This window comes from Euprymna scolopes, chromosome 45, assembly GCF_053919585.1.
Source record: "Euprymna scolopes isolate OS-2025 chromosome 45, ASM5391958v1, whole genome shotgun sequence".
NCBI lineage: Eukaryota > Metazoa > Mollusca > Cephalopoda > Sepiida > Sepiolidae > Euprymna > Euprymna scolopes.
Window position 1 is genome coordinate 46,371,560 of NC_136526.1, and position 19,850 is coordinate 46,391,409.

Consider the following 19,850-nt stretch of genomic DNA (forward strand, 5'->3'; position numbering starts at 1 on the left):
GATTTTCACGAGATCAGAATCATTTTGAAACTCGACGTCTCGGACAAAATATACTAAAAAAATTTGCAAAAAACATTAATTCCTTCACCTTCAACTGGGGAGTTTTCTACAAGGAGGGGTCGGTTTTTTGTGAGCCATTTCTGCACGTCATCATATAGGTTGGATTGAACGTTCCAAACTTCCGGTAACATCATGGAGTAGCGGTAAAACGTTTTTGTGTCACAGGTTCGAGCCTGCCTGCCCACTACCACTTTTTATTTTTTACTCAACACACACCTCCAAACACCTGGGCAACGCCAGGCATCCAGGCTAGTTATTAAATCTATATATATAAAAGCGAAAATGTGAATATGTATGTATGCTCGCTTTTTGTGTATGTCCAAGAAAGGCTTTTTTCCGGCGGCTTCTCGAGGCCGTCATTCATTTTTAAAACTTTTTATATGCTGTCTAAATGATAATATCTCCGACTTAACAATGGGGGTCGCCTGTCTATTTAATTTGCCCGACTTTGAAACGTTAAATATTCGACATTTTGAGATCGTCGCATGTTTGCTTTCGTTTTTCGGTATAAAAAAAAGTGAAACTCGATTCGAATCACTGGCCCAGGGCCAGTGGTCTCTAGAAAGCAATGTAACATTTGGTCAATGTTGGCTTACTGTCGTCATATCAGACGGTTGCTTTCATTTTAAGACAGGCCACCCACCCCCTAATAAACGGGGGAGCTGTTTTTCCCCAAAGTTAGGTAAAAACAAACAAACCAGTTTATTGACCTCATTAAAAAATGTCCCGCATAAAATGTTCACTGCTGAATAGCTATTGTTTAGGTCATCGTCGTCATAACGCTCGCACAAAATGTTAACTTTATGACTTCCACTTGCCATAATTTACTGCGGGCACCTGTCAATTCTCTTCTCAATTAAATAAATTTAAACTTCTTTCAGTAACTCATTCTTGCCGGGCGAGCGGTTAACGTGTCATGTGTTTTTCACATTTTATTTTCCAACTTCGCTTCAGATTCGATTCTACCTAATTACCCCCCCTCCCCCGTGTATCTTTTTGATTTAAGAGCACACACACCTCGAAACACCCGGGCAATGCCGGGTACCCCTGCTAGTAAATAATAAAACAAAATTACTGCAAGTCGTTTTTTTTTTCTTTCTTTTTTTTCATTTATTTTACTATTTTCTGTTTCATACAGTTACAGTTTGATCATCGGCAAGGTTCAGTATAATCTGGCATTTGATAACGTTCCAGGCAAAGCCTAGTGGACACTTAGATATGTCCCATTCAAAATCTTCGAAAGTACCATTATTTTTTCTTTAAACAAAATATCACATTGCGTAAAATTGAACAGGATTTTATTAAACAGCTGATTGCTATCAAACATAAATGTATTTAACTTACAGTTGTCAATTGTATTCATCATTGTTACAGAAAATTTTAATACGAGACATTTTTTGTTTAACAAAGTTTTATTTCTTTTATTTACAGATAATATTTTCAATGAGAACCACGTGAACTGATAGCATTTATTGCTGAAGACTAAAGCTGGGAACACGTAATATAAAGGAACCTTATTTAAAAGACACGTATGAACACACAGTGAACAGGAAAAGATGACAAAATATGAGTTTTTCTTAAAAATGATCCAAAAACGAGATCGTCTTGAAAAGAAATAAACATTATACCCGTTGTGATAGGAGCAATAGTGATTAATAAAACAGAATCTTCAGAAATGCTTAGAAGCAATTCCTGGAAGACCAAGTTGTAACGAAATACAAATAGCAGCCATAAAGGGAATAGCATCTTCGGCTATAAATCTAAATTGTAATGGAATCAAATGTTAACTCCACACACACTGGAGAAAAACCATTTTCATATATGCTATGTGGTAAATTGTTTTCACCTAGAAGCAATTTAAGTCAACATATTTGTAGTCACAGAGCTCTCGACTCGTTTCAATAAAAACAGGAAGGTTGGCGGCTGGTTTGGTTGTCCTATACCCAACATTACAGTCTTCAAAGAAAATTTAAAAAAAAAAAGGGACAGAGCAAACAAAAAAGCGACCATAATAGAGGTCAGTGTACCCAATGATACAGAGCTTAACAGAGATGAGAGGGAAAAGATAACAAAGTCTCAGGGACTTATGTATGAAACGAAATTGAAAAGAGGTTTCAATTATACCAGTCATCATAGGAGCAACTGGGCTTATGAAAAAGAACTTTAAAAAGTACTTAGCAAGCATACTCGGTGAACCAAGCGCAAGTGAAATACAAACGATTGTACTGAAAGGGATGGCTAGAATCCTGAAAAGATCTTTTGGTTGAACTTACTAAAATAGGGGTAAATGTTAGACATCTGGTTGGATGTTCCATCGCCTATAAAAAAAAGATGAAGAAACTGGAAAAAAAAAAGAGTGAAGCCATTTAATTGTGAATTGTATGATTTTACCTTTTCAAAATAATCAAAATTTAATAATTCATATGAAAAATCCTTGATTTCTGAAAACTGAAGTAAAATAAGAAAAAAGAGAAACTCAAAACCCAAATAAGATTTCCTCAGTATGACTAATCTACCTTGGCTTTTATAAAGAATAGTGCATTTTCTCCAAGTGATGCTGCCTTAAGTAACAGAATAAAGTTTGATATTCCACCAGACTAGATGAATTCTTGTCCTTGAATGCAGACAGACCAAAAGACCAACTAACATATTTACATGGTCCAGATGAGAAGAGGAAAATTAATGTTCTCAACCAATTTACTCACTCAATGTCATAATTTTGGAGAAACATCCATTTATCTATGAATCTCATATAGAGATTAAGTGTTAGTCACAGGAAGTTGTCACCTTGATTTGTGAGAACTTTGCAAGAAAAGGAAGAAGAAGAATACATTTGTCAGATATTTTTGCAGAAGTCTAATTAAACAAATATATATTAGTGATGGGGCGATTCCAATATCTTTCCCCGATTCCGATACAATTACTGACCCTGTACTAAATTCCTGATTCCGATTTTTTATAAATCTCTAAATTTTTAACTTATAGAGTTGTTATTTTTCACAATTACCATAAAAACGCACGTTAAATGTGTGCATATTTTCTCAAAGATAAAAACATTTTATGAAGAATGATCTCTAGTGCTTAGCTTTACTGGTATTTTACAATCAATATTTTTTTATCATTTCTACCAGCAGTGGAAGATTTTGCTTTAAACGAAATCAAATAAAAACGTCGATTAAAAGAATCGTTTTTTGGCATTGGTAAATAGGCACGAATTTTCCTGATTCTGATGACAATTCCGATATCCCCAAAAGTTCCGATTTTTCTAATTCCCGATTCCGATTGATTGCCTCAACACTAATATATATGCAAACACACAATGTCCAAGTAGTTATAGGAGCAACTGGACTCCTGAAAAAAAGATTTTAAACAACTACCTGACAAATATACCAGGTGAATTGTACGAGAGTTGTACTTGAAAAAACGATCAGAATCTGAAAGATCTTAGAATGTCAGAGATAGCGGGTGAATATCTGGCATCCGGTATGATGCCCCATCACCAGCTCGAACAAAGTGATAAGGAAACGAAAAAGAAGCGAGAGAAAAGAGTGCGAAAGAAAAGAGAAAAAGTTCATGCGTGCGAAATCTGTGGAATCGGCTGCACAAATAATTCCAGCTTGCAAGTGCACATGCGGTCGCATACTGGGGAGAGACCATATGCTTGCGACGTTTGTGGGAACGCGTTTGCCGTGAAAACGACATTAGAAAATCACCTGCGAATTCATAGTGGATCGAAACCGTTCACGTGCAACATTTGCGGAGCGTCATTTTCACAGAAATCACCACTGGTAATACACATGCGACGTCACACGGGTGATAAGCCGTATTCGTGCGGCGTTTGTGCAAAGTCATTTTCAAACAATTCATGCCTGAAGAAACACACCCGATCGCACACCGGGGAAAAGACTTCCGTATGCAACGAGTGCGGCAAGGGGTTCTCGTCGAATTACGCGTTAAAAATTCACATCAGGACGCATACAGGTGAAAAGCCGCACGTTTGTCAGGTATGCGGGGCTGCGTTTTCTCAGAATACAAATCTGACGGTGCACAAGCAAACTCATTTGCAGCCGAGTGCGAAAAAATGAGAAAACTATCAGCATCATAAAAATGATGAAGCAGTTATTCAAATAGACTGAAAAACTAGCACATTCGAGGAAATGTGCTCGAGAGAAAGAAAACCTGGAAGGGAAAAATTCAAATCGAGTTCAACCAAACACTTGACATTATGTCTAACTTTCTGGAGAGAAGGTAAATAATATCCTATGACTGGCACAGGGGTAACAATGGCCAAGTGTTTAGCGGAACAAGTAACGGTGGCCAAGTGTTTAACAGATCAAGGGTAATGGTGGCAAGTGTTTAGGGAAGCAAGGGTAACGGTGGCCAAGCGTTTAACAGAACATGGGTAGCAGTGGGCAAGTGTTTAACAGAACAAGGTTAATGGTGGCGAAGTATTTAACGGAGCATGTATAACAGTGGTGAAGTGTTTAACAGAACAAGTAACGGTGGCCAAGTGTTTAGCAGAACAAGTAACGGTGGCCAAGTGTTTAGCAGAACAAGTAACGGTGGCCAAGTGTTTAGCAGAACAAGTAACGGTGGCCAAGTGTTTAGCAGAACAAGTAACGGTGGCCAAGTGTTTAGCAGAACAAGTAACGGTGGCCAAGTGTTTAGCAGAACAAGTAACGGTGGCCAAGTGTTTAGCAGAACAAGTAACGGTGGCCAAGTGTTTAGCAGAACAAGTAACGGTGGCCAAGTGTTTAGCAGAACAAGTAACGGTGGCCAAGTGTTTAGCAGAACAAGTAACGGTGGCCAAGTGTTTAGCAGAACAAGTAACGGTGGCCAAGTGTTTAGCAGAACAAGTAACGGTGGCCAAGTGTTTAGCAGAACAAGTAACGGTGGCCAAGTGTTTAGCAGAACAAGTAACGGTGGCCAAGTGTTTAGCAGAACAAGTAACGGTGGCTAAGTGTTTAGCGGAACAAGGGTAATGGTGGCAAGTGTTTAGGGAAACAAGGGTAACGGTGGCAATTATTTAACAGAACATGGGTAGCAGTGGGCAAGTGTTTAACGAAACAAGGTTAATGGTGGCGAAGTGTTTAACGGAACATGTATAACAGTGGTGAAGTGTTTAACAGAACAAGGGTAATGATGGCGGGTAACGGCACAGATTGAAAACCTGGGTGTGAAAAATAAGAGAGCTGGTAAATAATATCCCAGCAATGACTTGAACACAAAATGTACAAATTCAAGATTTGAAAAGTAAGGAAGATGTTTAAATAAATATGCAAATATTTACACAATTTTCAAAGAATTAATACCGCTTTTCTTACAATGCTTCTCACTCACTCAATGCAGAATACATGATTCTGCTTCATCCTTCAAATCTCATTATTACAAAAACTAAATGATGACATTACAGGATGAACATAGAAGAGGTATCATTTTACAATCTCGAGCAAGACCGTGTCTTATTATTCTATAAAACTTGAGTTTATATTGGGACTAGTCTGGGTGCCCGGCATTGCCCGGGTGTTTGGAGGTGTGTGTTGAGCAAAACGAAAGTGGTAGTAGGCAGGTAGGCTCAAACCCATACCGTGAAGGACAAAAAGACCGTACCAAGCCCTCCCCCTCCTTGATGTCTTTGCTGTTGCATCTATTGCCAAACCGGAAGTGGTGAAGGTTTAAATTAAGGCTAGTCAATCAAAAAGACGAGATGACTTTCAAAAATATCGTCACAAAAAGTCGATCCCTCCCTGTAGAAAAGTGGCCAGTTGAGGGTGAAGGAATTCATGTTTTTAGCCAATTTTTCGATATTTGTTGTCCGAAAGTTCAAAACAATACGAATCTCGTGAAAATCTGTCGCTTCTGTCAAAAGTTCTAGGCAGACATATAAACATACATACATACATACATTTAAACAGACAGGTGAGATTTATATTATAGACTAGTCTGGGTACCCAGTATTGCCCGGGTGTTCGGAGGTGTGTGTTGAGCGAAAAAAAAATAAATAAGAAAATAAGTGGTAGTAGGCAGGCAGGCTCGAACCCATACGGCGAAAGGAGGAAAAGAACATGAAAAAAGTAACATCTTTGCTGTTGCATCCATTGCCAAACCGGAAGTGGTGAAGGTTTAAATTAAGGCTAGTCAATCGAAAAGAGGGGATGACTTTCAAAAATATCGGTGAAAAAGTGCCCAGTTGAGGGTGAAGGAATTAATGGTTTTAGCCAATTTTTTGATATTTGTCGTCCGAAGGGTCGAGCTTCAAAATGGTAGCGACCTGGTGAAAATCTGTCGCCTCTGTCAAAAGTTTTAGGCAGATACATAAACAGATATACATTTAAACAGACAGGTGAGATTTACATTATAGATGCCGATTGCTAAGTGGTTGACAACACAGGCTGAAAAAGTGCCAAGTCCGAATCCAGTCTGTTTCACAAAAACATTTCATTGGATCCACATCTTATGAGAGGAGATGGATAATATCTCAAGAATGATTTAAACACATGGTTTACAAATTCACGATTTGAGAAGATATTTGAATATTGAAAGCTAACCAAATAAAATGAAAAAAAAAAGAATGGATTGAATCATTTTTCAGGTTTTCTCAGGAATGGTTTATCAAAAATTTTGACATGAAGATACTCCAACTTAGAAGTTTACTCTGACCAAATATTCTAAATAAGAGTATTCAAGTCTAAAATAATCCCTCAGCATTGAAATCACTGCTATATATTGAGTACTAGTTTGGGTACCCGGCGTTGACTGGGTGTTTGAAGGTGTGTATTGAGCAAAAAAAAAAAAAGAATTTTTTTAAGTGGTAGTAGGCAGGCAGGCTCGAACTCGTATCGCGAAGGAGCAAAAGAAAGTGAAAAAAAAAAGTGATGTCTTTGCCGTTGCATTCATCGCTACACAGGAAGTGGTGAATGTTTAAATTAAGGCTAGTCAAACAAAAAGGGAGAGTGACTTTTGAAAATATCAGCAAAAAAAAGCAACCTTTCCTTGTAGAAAAGTGCCTAGTTGAGGGTGAAGGAATCAATGTTTTTAGCCAATTTTTCGATATTTTTCATCTGCAGGGTAGAGCTTCAAAACATATTATATTATAGACTAGCAAGGGGTACCCGGCGTTGCCCGGGTGTTTTTGGGTGGGTTTGAAAAAAAAAGGAAGCTTTTATGACACGCAGTAAAGTGAAAAAACAAACAAACAGGTGCTCGTTTTTGATTGACGTGACGGCGATTTTGTGCGGGACAGTTTTTAATGAGGTCAATAAAAACCCGCTCGCCCGTCTGATATGACAAAGTCGACACTGTGATTAGAGTAGAGTTTCGCTTTTGTTTATACCGAAAAGCGAATGTAATGCGTGCCGATGCGGGAAATGTGGAATAATTAAGGTTTGAAAGTGAATAAAATTAAATAGACAGGTGAGGTTCGTGGGTAACTCTGAGATATTACAATTTATGGATGATATAAAAAGTTTTAAGAAGTTGCGAAGCGAGCAAGCGCTTTTCCGAAAGAAGCCTTTTGCAGACATCGCGGAAAAGCGAACACACACACACACACAATTTGCCTTTTATATAATAGATAATTAAATAATCAATCGGAAATACAAAAATAAATACGAAACCTGCATAATATATGTAAGTGTATTTTACAACCGGGAAATGCTGGGCAACCTTCCAGTTAATTAAAATATACTTCATTATATTATTAACTATATTCAAATTTTATTATTAAATAACTAAATGAACTCTGAACAAATATTCTAAATAGCATTGTAATGTTATATACGGATGTAAGTGGTGTATATATATATGAGCTTCTACTATTGCCTAGTGCAAAGATTGTATGCGAGTGTATATATGTGTGATTTTCTATCTGAATTTCCTTGTGTGTGTAAGTGCATTTAAATATACTACATGACGGAATAATAATATGCATAAATACCATTAAAACACAAAGGACGAATAACACTTTCAGGAAACAGTGCTTATTGTACCGTAGATATATAATAAGCTCAATAGGGATAGGTATCCTAGAGCTGTTTTAATATTGAGTAAAACGATTCATAATTTTGAATTAAAAATCAGTTTCAAAAGGAAAACAAACAAAATTGACTAAATTGTATGATCGTTTCAGAAATGATGTTCATTTTATTGAAATTGACAATGAATGTCCTTTAAAAACAAAATCTCCTTAAAAATAGGAGGGGGGAATTCGTGGCCAAAAATACAGCAACATGTCCACATATGTACGTACAAACTTTAAAACAAAGTTCCTAATGAAACTCAATAAGGACCATCCACCTTACTTAATGGCCCTGTCGGTGGGGCATTAGAATACGCCGACTGCCCCCCCTGCAGAGGGTAAAAGTCCCTCAATGGGGGGTCCTGGATATGACCTTAAACTATATCCAGTGGTGAGGCCCCAGCTTGTGGGCTTTGGGGAGTGTGGAGCAACCCTTTAATTACCATTGCTCCCAGGGTCACTCTGACCCGGAGTGGTAGTACCTGTTAGGGTCCCAACTATGGGTTAAATAGAAACCGACGTGAAAACAACAAATATCTTCTATTAAAAAAATCTTTCTTCAAAATCTTTGGATTCGCCATTAAATAACCCGAAAAGAGTTGATATGCTGTAAAACAACCAACCGACCTTACTTAATACAAAAATAGCGCAAGATGTTTGGTCCATCTTGGGTCTTGTCTTGACAGAAAAGTTTCAATGAACGACATAACCTCAGATTTTATTTTCGGCAACTTTTTATTCCAGAATGTTTTTTCCTTTTTTTCTTTTTTTTTTTTTTTTTTTACATGGTCACCACTTATCAAGGCCCGGAAGCCACTTGGGGATAAGGGTTATTGCGTGTACAGTAATCAATGGGATAGTATCGTAGTAATCGTTAATATTGGAGATTTGATAAAGTGTCTTACTTAAGGGGGCGGTTCATCAGGAATTTGTTGTTTTTTTCTTAGAAGTGCACACCTATGGAACTCTCTTCCGTTTGCCTGTTCCCCACCTGACTACAACTTGGATGTCTTCAAGTCCAACATAAACAAATTCCTGATAAACCGCCCCCTTAAGTAAGACACTTTATCAAATCTCCAATATTAACGATTACTACGATACTATCTCTTTTGGAAAGTTGTAACGCTGATTTTGACTATCCTCTACTCAGCGCAATCACAATCTGTCGACCATTTCTCCTTCTTTCCTGACTAGAACTGTTTTCTCCAAGTAATTTCTATATATCTCAAAAAGACCATCTCCTCCTCTAAATGACGTCATTAGTATGCGTCACTAAGATGATCATCTGATGCTTTTACATGTCATTATTTCTGTCAACTAATTTGTTATGCTGATATTTTGAAGTTACATTCCTAAATTAATGTAAATAAATATTTATTCTAAATTTTTGTTTTGTTTTTTCTAAAACATATTTTAGCTGACAAAACCTTTTGGCTTGAATAATCATAATAATCATCAACCAGCACATCTTTCGCCATTGCCCGGTCAATATCCAACAGTATTCGCATCTATAAAAAAATCCATCTTCATCTTATAGCTCTGCTAACATATTTAAAGAAATATTAAAAAAAAAAGATTTTTCATGTGTACTGAATGAATATTATAGAAAATTCATGTTTAACTATATTCTAACAGCAGCCACAGAATACATACCGATGCGAGTTATCTTTGCTTCTTCCTGAATTTTCCATGTTACATCATTCTGCATTTTTTTCTTTAAGAATTTTACAGTGTTTTTAATGAGTTTGCACAAAGCTTGTTTTCCATGAACGAAACTGATCCGTAAAATGTGCCAAAATTTTTTTTCTTTTGAAAAATGATGTGTAAGATAAATAAAACCTTGGATTTTGGAATATAGCAAAATTGTAGTCCATTTATGAATGCACTGTTGTTTTATCTCAACAAATATTGAGCTTCTAATTCAAAAACGATTGGTATACACACAGAGTAGAAAATATTCACTAACACATACATTTTAACAAAACACACACACACACATATATATATATATATATATATATATATATATATATATACACACACTTGTGCCCGATATTATTCATACCCCCCTTGGAAATTGAGTTTATTAGGTGTAACTTTGTAAGAATTTATTGTTTACGTCCATATTGATACATATTCTTAATAAACCTCTTCTAATCATTTTCGTCATTTTAAAATCTCGGGATACTTGTAATAAAAGAAATATACAGCTATTTATAAAATCTGCAATGTTCAAAAATAATCATACCCCCTTATTTTTTTAGTATTAATCGAGTTTCTGACTGTTTGTTTCCTGTTTGATTCTTATTTTGAATGCTTTTATACAACCTTTGATTAATTTCATTTCGTTTTTTGCATTTTTCAGAAATTAAAATGATATCGACTGAAAACCAATAAAAGAATAAAAATTATTAGAATGGGGAAGAAAAAAGAGCTTAGTAATGATCTTAGGAATAAAATTGTGAATTCACATAAGGATGGTTTAGGTTACTAGTCAATTTCCAAGAAATTTGAGGTCCCTACAGCAACAGTACAGAGCATCATCAAAAATTCCAGAGCCACCACACAACAAACAACTTGATTGGTAGAGGAAGGAAATGGGAACTGTCTGCTAGAGCCACCAGGAATATTGTAAGAAGTGTTAATGCAAATCCAACCACCACTAATAAGGACATTTTAGAAAATCTGGAGTCTTCTGGCATAAAAATATCAAGGCAAACATTGCAAGGGACTGTGCATGAAAATGGTCTGAAAGGAAGAAGACCAAGAAGGACTCCACTGCACACCGGAAAACACCTTGCAGCACGTCTAAAGTTTGCTAGGACCCATGTGGATTCTCCAGAGTCCGTTTCCTCAAGTATTTTGTGGACTGACGAAACAAAAATTGAATTGTTTGGCCATATGGATGCTTCTTACGTTTGGAGGAAGAAAAGAGAAGCTTACAACCCAAAGAACACCATACCCACGGTGAAACATGAAGAGGTTTTATAGAAAGGGTATTGATCAACGGAGCCCTAAAAAATGTTTTTTAAAAAAAATTAACCAACACCTAAAAAAAAATGTAAATAGCTGCAAGTATCCTTGTTAAAGAATGGATAGAGAGAGAGAGGGGGAGAGAAAGAGAGAGAGAGAGAGAGAGGGGAAGAGGTGAGTTATAGTGTAGACACGTAGGCCGGAAGTAAACGATCAGCTGATTTGATTGCTTGTGAGTCATGTGATCAGGTTAGCTGAATCGTTGAGATTTGATTTAAACACAAGACAACGGACGGCTTCCCGTTGTCTCCTCCCCTTTACGGGGGGGGGGGTCGAACGCTGACTGTGTAGAAGAAGAATCCACACAGGCCGATTTCACTTCCACCTTCTGCAGGACATTTGGAGAAAGTGAAATAAAAACTATAGAACTAATTCCTTGTCTTGGAGTGATTGAATCTTCATCCAAAAACAGGTATCAAGTCTCCCCCCAGGATGAGAAATTTCCAGATGGTCCAACATCGAAGAAGCAGAGGTAGGTTCTGAAAATACATGTCACTCACACACGATTTCCTTTATGATAATCAAACACACAACCCTTTATATTAGAGACAATATAAACACCGTTGTGAGCGCAAAAAAAATATAGTAAGCAGGCTCAAACCTGTAACACTCAAAGGAAATGCAACTGAAAAAAAAAGCTAGCAGTTTAATTGCCCCGCCCACCATGACATACGACGTCGTTGTCGTTCAAATTAAGCTTAATCATTGCAAGGCATATGATAACTTTGCAAAAATGTCGATGAATAAAGTGAGCCCCTCTTTGTGAAAAAACGGCCCAGTTAACAGTGAAAGAAATGTTTTTGTCCAATTTTTGGATATTTGTCAGCCGAGAGACTGAGCTTTCAAATGGTACCAATTTTTTCAGTGTTGGCCGCGTGTGTCAAAGGTTTTTGCGAGACATACAAACATACACACACTAACGGATGTTAGAATAAAAATTTCCTAATTTTTTATTCAAATATATTAATGACTGATAGGTCCTTTATATAGCTCGATAGTTGGGGAAGCAGGAACCCGGAAGGGAATTCCAAAGTCTAGCGGTTCTGGGGAAGAAACTACTGGAGTAAAAGGCTCTCTTACATCTAGGGATCTCAACTGTGAAGGGGTGAGATTTAGCTGCTTGTCGGGTTTGTCGGGGGGGGGTATTTACGTCGAGAGTGTACAAGTGCTTGCAGTTCTTCGGAACATTCACCGTTAAAGTACTTGTAGAACAATCAGAAGGATGCAACATTTCATCGATGGGACAGAGGCTGAAGCTTCGAATGGGTTACAGACCAATGCAGTAGCTATTTTCTCAATTCTGCTACAGACAAACAAAAGTGATATTTGATTCAAATGTGTTACAGACCAACACAATACTTGAGCTATAAATACTGCTTCACCAGGAACAGGTACTCATTTTTTTTATCTTATAAAAATAATCTTTAGCTTTATTTACTATAAAAACGTACAATTGTTTCAGACATTTAATGATATTATTACTAGGGCTAGGACAACAGCATATTCTTTTCATTATTTTGACTCTCGAGTGTGTATCCGTTGATATCTTGTATGCTTTTATATAGAGTGATGATGTGGTTATCGGTTGATTAACTGTGTCTGTGTTGGATATATACTAGAGAGTCAAAACAATGATAAGAATATTCTGTTGTCATAGCCCTACTTATTACATATAGCTATTTGTATATGTTTTGTTTTTATTATTTTTATATCAGTGAGGCATTCATCAGCACTAAAAATATATATAAAAACCAAATAAAAACATCACATCGATTTAGAGATAGTCCTCACGGACAGTTCGATGTATTAACAATTTAGAAGTATTTTTGCTGGAGCCTAAAAGTGTAGTATCTGTTCTTCAGGTGCTGCACTTCAATTTCTTGTTCTCTGTCAGTGGAGGAGAAATCCTTCACGACTGAGACAATTTTTATTTTTGTTCCTTTTCTCCACGTTAAAAAACGACCCTGGTGTCTAACTCTGTCCCGTGGGGAGGTATTGCAAATAGGCACTATCATATACTACATAATTCCTACATGATCCAGAATTCACCACAGAAACAATTGTACACTTGTAAATGAAAATGAACCAATTTTGAGATGAGCATGAAAACGAGTGTCTGTTGCGACCAGGATATACATATATATATATATATATATATATGTTTACTATAATAGTTATCAAATACCTACAGACATTAGTGCTTCATCCTTTTGGAAATCATCAGTGCAGGGTGTCATGATTAACGCCAGTCAATAGATTCGAACCAGGCAACAGAAGCCATTTCTGACTCTATTAGCAAGGACCTAATCCACCCGATCACCGTTAACCACGAGAAATACTGTTGAAATTTAAACATTTATTTTTAAATGTTTTTAACGTCCGTCAGAATGATCTAATCATTATATGATGATTTGCACATACAAGCTAAGTTGACCGACTTCATTTCAACTAAAAGTGCTCAACGATAATAAATGAGTTTCTTAAAGGAGCTGTCATATATATATATATGTATACCAATTAACCCTTATCCTTGAGTGGCCTCCAGGCCCTGATAAGTGGTGATTCCTGTGTAAAAAAACAAACAAAAAAAAAAAAACGATAAATACTATTTCCAAAATAACTGGATTCAGCATTAAATAACCCAAAAAGTGTAAAACTACCAAACTAAACTGCTTTATTGTTTTTCGTAATTTTTGGATACTTTCATTATTGTGACATGACAATTAAATAGTTTTACTTGAAATTCATTGATTTTTGAATTTTGATCTACAACTGAAGAAGCATAGAAAAATCTTTTAAAATATTAGTGATGGGACGATTTCACAATTTATCCTAATTTCGATACAATTACCGATTCTGTTCTAAATTCCTGCTTTCAATACAATTACCGATTCTGTTCTAAATTCCTGATTTTGATACAATTACCGATTCTGTTCTAAATTCCTGCTTTCGATACAATTACCGGTTTTGTTCTAAATTCCTGATTTCGATACAATTACCGATTCTGTTCTAAATTCCTGATTTCGATACAATTACCGATTCTGTTCTAAATTCCTGATTTCGATACAATTACCGATTCTGTTCTAAATTCCTGCTTTCGATACAATTACCGATTCTGTTCTAAATTCCTGCTTTCGATACAATTACCGATTCTGTTCTAAATTCCTGATTTCGATACAATTACCGATTCTGTTCTAAATTCCTGATTTCGATACAATTACCGGTTCTGTTCTAAATTCCTGATTTCGATACAATTACCGATTCTGTTCTAAATTCCTGATTTTGATACAATTACCGGTTCTGTTCTAAATTCCTGATTTCGATACAATTACCGATTCTGTTCTAAATTCCTGATTTAGATACAATTACCGATTCTGTTCTAAATTCCTGATTTCGATACAATTACCGGTTCTGTTCTAAATTCCTGATTTCGATACAATTACCGATTCTGTTCTAAATTCCTGATTTCGATACAATTACCGATTCTGTTCTAAATTCCTGCTTTCGATACAATTACCGGTTCTGTTCTAAATTCCTGATTTCGATACAATTACCGATTCTGTTCTAAATTCCTGATTTCAATACAATTACCGATTCTGTTCTAAATTCCTGATTTCGATACAATTACCAGTTCTGTTCTAAATTCCTGATTTCGATACAATTACCGATTCTGTTCTAAATTCCTGATTTCGATACAATTACCGATTCTGTTCTAAATTCCTGATTTCGATACAATTACCGATTCTGTTCTAAATTCATGATTCTGATACAAGTACAGATTCCAATTGCTTTAAAATTTCTTTACATTTGATTAAAGATTCGATGTTTTTTAAAATTACTTTACCTCCTCCAAGTAATATCTGAATTTTGCAAAATGTAAAAATACACTTGGGAGGAGGGGGAGGTGAATATTACAACATGTCTAAATATTTTTCTCTCATGTTTTCTTCGTGATTGGTTGAAAATTGTGAGACAAGATTTGTTTTTCTTTTAAACCAAATCTCATTTGCATTTGTTTGTCGTTAATGTCATTTGTAATTTTCATAAACGATTAAAAAGGATCAACGATTGGTATGCAAAATAAAGAAAACAGCTTTTTTTTCTTTTTTTTTTTTTGTTATATTTTCACCCAAACAAGGCACATTGCCACTTTGATAGAAGCATAGAAAAATCTTTTAAAATATATTCATTAGTGATGGGACTATTTACTATCAAGGACATAAGCATCAGGGATACTATGTGGGGAGTTGGGCAGCAAGATGTCGGTTCACATTACACTTGAACTTATCCATGTCAGTACAGTTGGGGAAGCAGGGACCCGGAAGGGAATTCCAAAGTCTAGCTGTTCTGGGGAAGAAACTACTGGAGTAGAAGGCTTTCTTGCATCTAGGGATCTCTACTGTGAAGGGGTGGGATTTAGCTGCTTGTCAGGTTTATCGGGGGTATTTACGTCGTGGGGGCACAAGTGCTTGCAGTTTGTCAGAGCATTCACCGTTAAAGTACTTGTAGAACAGGCAGAGAGATGCAACATTTCGTCGATGTGACAGAGGCTGAAGTTTAGCTGACAGTTCAGGACCTATCAGATTGGCGACTCCTTTTTGAACTTTGTCTAGGAGCGAGAGACTAGCGGCAGATTCACCAGCCCAAATATGACAACAATACTCCATACATGGGCGAATGGTGGCCTTATAGAGGTATAGGATACTTTTAGGCGTTAATAGCTTTCTAGCACAGTAGAGAGAACTTACCTTCTTCGCAGCGGTCCTGGCGATGTTCTCAATGTTATTGTTCCAACTCATGTTTCCTGTGAACGTTAGGCCGAGGAGTTTAAAAGATGTATTTTCAGATAAAAAGTCATTGGCCATTGCTATTGGCGGTAGAGAAGGTTTTTTGTAATTATTGAAGGAAACAAATTTAGTCTTGGCAGCATTGAAGGTGACCATCCATTTTTGTCCCCATTCCACTACCTATCGGAGGTCTTCTTCTAGTGTTTCTGCCATTTCTTTAGATATGTGTTCATTTGTTTTCCTGTCGTGTCTGTTATAGAGCGTGGTGTCGTCAGCATACATACCCATGTCACAGAAAATTTTGTCAGGGAGGTAATTTATTAATATTAGGAATAACAGAGGTCCAAGGATAGACCCCTTAGTCACTCCCGCATTTATATCATATTGTTTATATGTACGATCGTCAAGGACAACCTGAATTTTTCTCTTATCTAAGAAGGATCTAATTATGTTATGTATTCTTCCAGTGATGCTGTATGATCTGATTTTCTTGAGAAGACCCTCGTGCCATACTCTGTCAAAAGCCTTAGATATATCTAGAGCTACCGCTGTACCCTCCTCTGCTTTGTCCAGTGACTGGTATATACGTTCAGAGATTACAGTTAGGATGTCAGCTATGGAACGGGCTTGCCTAAATCCATATTGTTGGCCAGTCAGAAGTTTAGCATCTGTAAGGTGATGGACTAGAGCTTGGTTAATTATGGTCTCAAATATTTTGGCGAAAAGTGGGAGGAGGCTAATGGGGCGATAATACATTGGCCAGTTCTTTCGCCAGAATTCTTGAAAACTGGCACTACAGAAGCAGTTTTCCAGCAGGCAGGAAAGCAAGATTCATTAAAGCATTTGTTGTAAAGTTTGGAAAGAACTGGAGTTACTTCAGCGGCGCACTTTTTTAATAGCACAGCCGGGATGAAATCAGGTCCACATGCTTTTGCAGTGTCAAGCTTTCTTATGATAGCATGCACCTGAGCAGGGGTGATTTTCAGATTCTCTAGTGTGGCGTCTGTCCGCAAAGGAAAGTCAGAGAGGGGGTGGTTAGCAGAGTCCAGTGTGGAGTTGGAGGCAAACCGTCTGGCAAGCATGTTAGCCTTCTCAATTGCAGAGCAAACAACCTCATGATTGTTGGATAGTGGGGGAATTGTTGATTGCCCATTATTTACTACACTGTTGTAGATTTTCCAAAAGTCTCGGGTTCCTAATTTCTGTGCTTCGATGCGTTTTTGGGTGGTTTCAGTAAATTATTTCTTAGTTGTCACTATTTCTTTCTTACAGTTATTTCTGGCTTCTATGTACTTCTGTCTGTTTGAACTGGACTTATGTCGGTTAAATTTGTGGTACGCATGCTACCTTTGTGCTATGGCAGTTGCACAAGTTGAAATGAACCATTTGGGAGAGTGGGGTTTGCTATAGAATTTGCGTGTAGGAACATGTGCTTCAATTGCCGCTTTGAACCATTCAGTGGTCTCATTTGCGCAATGTTCAACAGCAAATGAAAAGATATTTTGCCATGGGGCGTCTCTAACGAGATCCCTGATGGCTTCCCAGTCAGCCTTTTTATAATATCTCATTGTTTTGGGCAGTGGCTCTTCAGTTTTGGCTCTAGAGTTTAGGGTGATTTCAACCGTTACCACTGCATGATGAGCGTTCCCAAGAGGGCTGTGGGCATTCGTTACAGTCATCGGGAACTGTGGTCAGAAACAGATCTAGAAGTGATGCATGTTGTTCTTGCTGGTCTGGGAAACAGGTTGGAAACATAACCATCTGTGATAAGGAATGAGATATAGAGAAGTTACGTGTTGTGGTACCAACTGCGTCTGGCTAAGTAGAAAATCCAAGCTAGTTGCTGTGGTGGACATTGAAGTCACCAAATACATGAACTTGTGCGCTAGTGTCGAGGGAAAGTGCTGTATCTATGCTGTCAGAGACTTTGTTTATTAGGGTACAGTCCTGGGTCGAGGGAGAGCGGTAGAGAAAATAAAAGTAGCTAATGTTGCATGTTAAGTCTAAAGCACATAAAGGCTTGATCGTCCGATTCTAGTTTAGTTTCTCTAGTCAAGGGGAGGGTGTTTTGAATATAGACTCCAAGCCCATGCATATATCTGTCAGAGTCCTTACGACAGAGTGGGAGGTATCTAGGCATGTGAAGTAGTTAAAGGGGGTGGAGAAGTGTAGGTTAGTCTCACTTAGTGCTAAGATATCCGAGGTGTTTGTTAGGAGAAATGCTTCAACATCAGTCAATAACATAATAAAGATTACTAGACACTTATTGTCCTGCTTTCAGTACACCTCCAACGTTGCTTTAATTCAAAAAATGTTTCATTTAAATTATTCATTTGTTTAAAAACAAAAACAAAAAATAAATAAATAAAAATTTACTTCATAAAAATATAATGTTACTTTCATTACAAAATTGTTTATTTAAATTATATTTTCTTACGCAGATGTTTAAACAAATGTTTGTATGTTTATATATTGATTTTTTTTTATACAATAAATGTTTTGGTTTGCAAATATTTTTCTGTTTGGAAGAAAATCGAGTCAGGTATTTCATCATATATTAATTAGTCCTTCTCAGGTTAAACGTTACTTATTAAAAAATTTAGCCCTTCTCAGGTTAAACGTTACTTATCAAAACATTTAGCCCTTCTCAGGTTAAACGTTACTTATCAAAACATTTAGTCATTCTCAGGTTAAACGTTACTTATCAAAACATTTAGCCCTTCTCAGGTTAAACGTTACTTATCAAAACATTTAGCCCTTCTCAGGTTAAACGTTACTTATCAAAACATTTAGCCCTTCTCAGGTTAAACGTTACTTATCAAAACATTTAGTCATTCTCAGGTTAAACGTTACTTATCAAAACATTTAGCCCTTCTCAGGTTAAACGTTACTTATCAAAACATTTAGCCCTTCTCAGGTTAAACGTTACTTATCAAAACATTTAGCCCTTCTCAGGTTAAACGTTACTTATCAAAACATTTAGTCATTCTCAGGTTAAACGTTACTTATTAAAAAAATTATCCTTCTCCGGTTAAACGTTACTCATCAAAACATTTAGTAAACTCAGGTTAAACGCTACTTATCAAAACATTTAGTCCATCCAAGGTGAAACGTTAATAATTAAAAATGTTAGTCCTTCTCAGAGGTGGCACATTGTCTGTATACCGGATATTAACCAATGACTAAAAGGCGGATTTAAAGCAAGTAAAACGAACTCTCCTCATGACTTTTGCACTGGACCCTTTTGTGGCATATGACAAGTTTGTCTTCCGTCGTTTGTACCTTGGGGTATTGTTGATGAATACCTGGGTGACCTGCAGGATCTTGCATGGTTAATAGAAGAAAACCCCTCTGATCGATGGCTCAGTTGTGCTTTCATGTCGGGTCTCCCCAGTTCTGTTAGGCAGCAGTTGCGAGAATCTTCCAGAATGAAACGGGTGACTCTGGAGCAGATTCTTGTGTGTGGGCTCTTATGACAGAGAAGGTAGCAGTGAAGGAACCCATCACTGCAGCAATCAGGAGACGCAGAATTCTTCCTCATATACCTGTGGACCAACCTTCAACCCCTGACCAGAAGAACTGCAGCCAGGAAACTGTGTACCATATCAGAAGCAGTATATTGGTACAACGTTACACCAAATGATAACGTGTCCTCTGCTACAGCACCTGCCAATATGGTCCATCGATACTGCATACGGCTTAAAGGAATTGACTAAATCACAACACCGATAGACAATCAACAGCAAAGGCTCCAGACAGATGATGAACTACAAAATATGGAGTGGGATGTGTAACTGGGAATACCTGTATGCAAAATATATCAGTCGATGGAATGCCACGCCATGTGAGAGACCTGCAACCGATAGTAGGACCGGGCCTACCAATGGTCTGCTCTGACACACCTTCATAAAGTGGAAGCGAGAGATTTGTGATTAATTAATGAGACTGAGTGA

The 19,850-nt window shown here is 37.1% G+C and overlaps 1 protein-coding gene across 3 annotated transcripts in view; it reads left to right on the plus strand.

The window, feature by feature from the left end:
- LOC145269518 (uncharacterized) overlaps positions 1-9,461 on the plus strand; it is a 101,584-nt gene extending 92,123 nt beyond the window's left edge. For all 3 annotated transcript variants that reach the window (XM_080125272.1, XM_080125273.1, XM_080125271.1), the window contains exon 2: positions 1,492-9,461. In XM_080125272.1, the coding sequence (XP_079981398.1) occupies positions 3,510-4,145 (636 nt within the window). In that variant the 5' untranslated portion in view covers positions 1,492-3,509 and the 3' untranslated portion in view covers positions 4,146-9,461. The remainder of the gene's footprint in view (positions 1-1,491) is intronic.
- Positions 9,462-19,850: the final 10,389 nt, after the last annotated feature.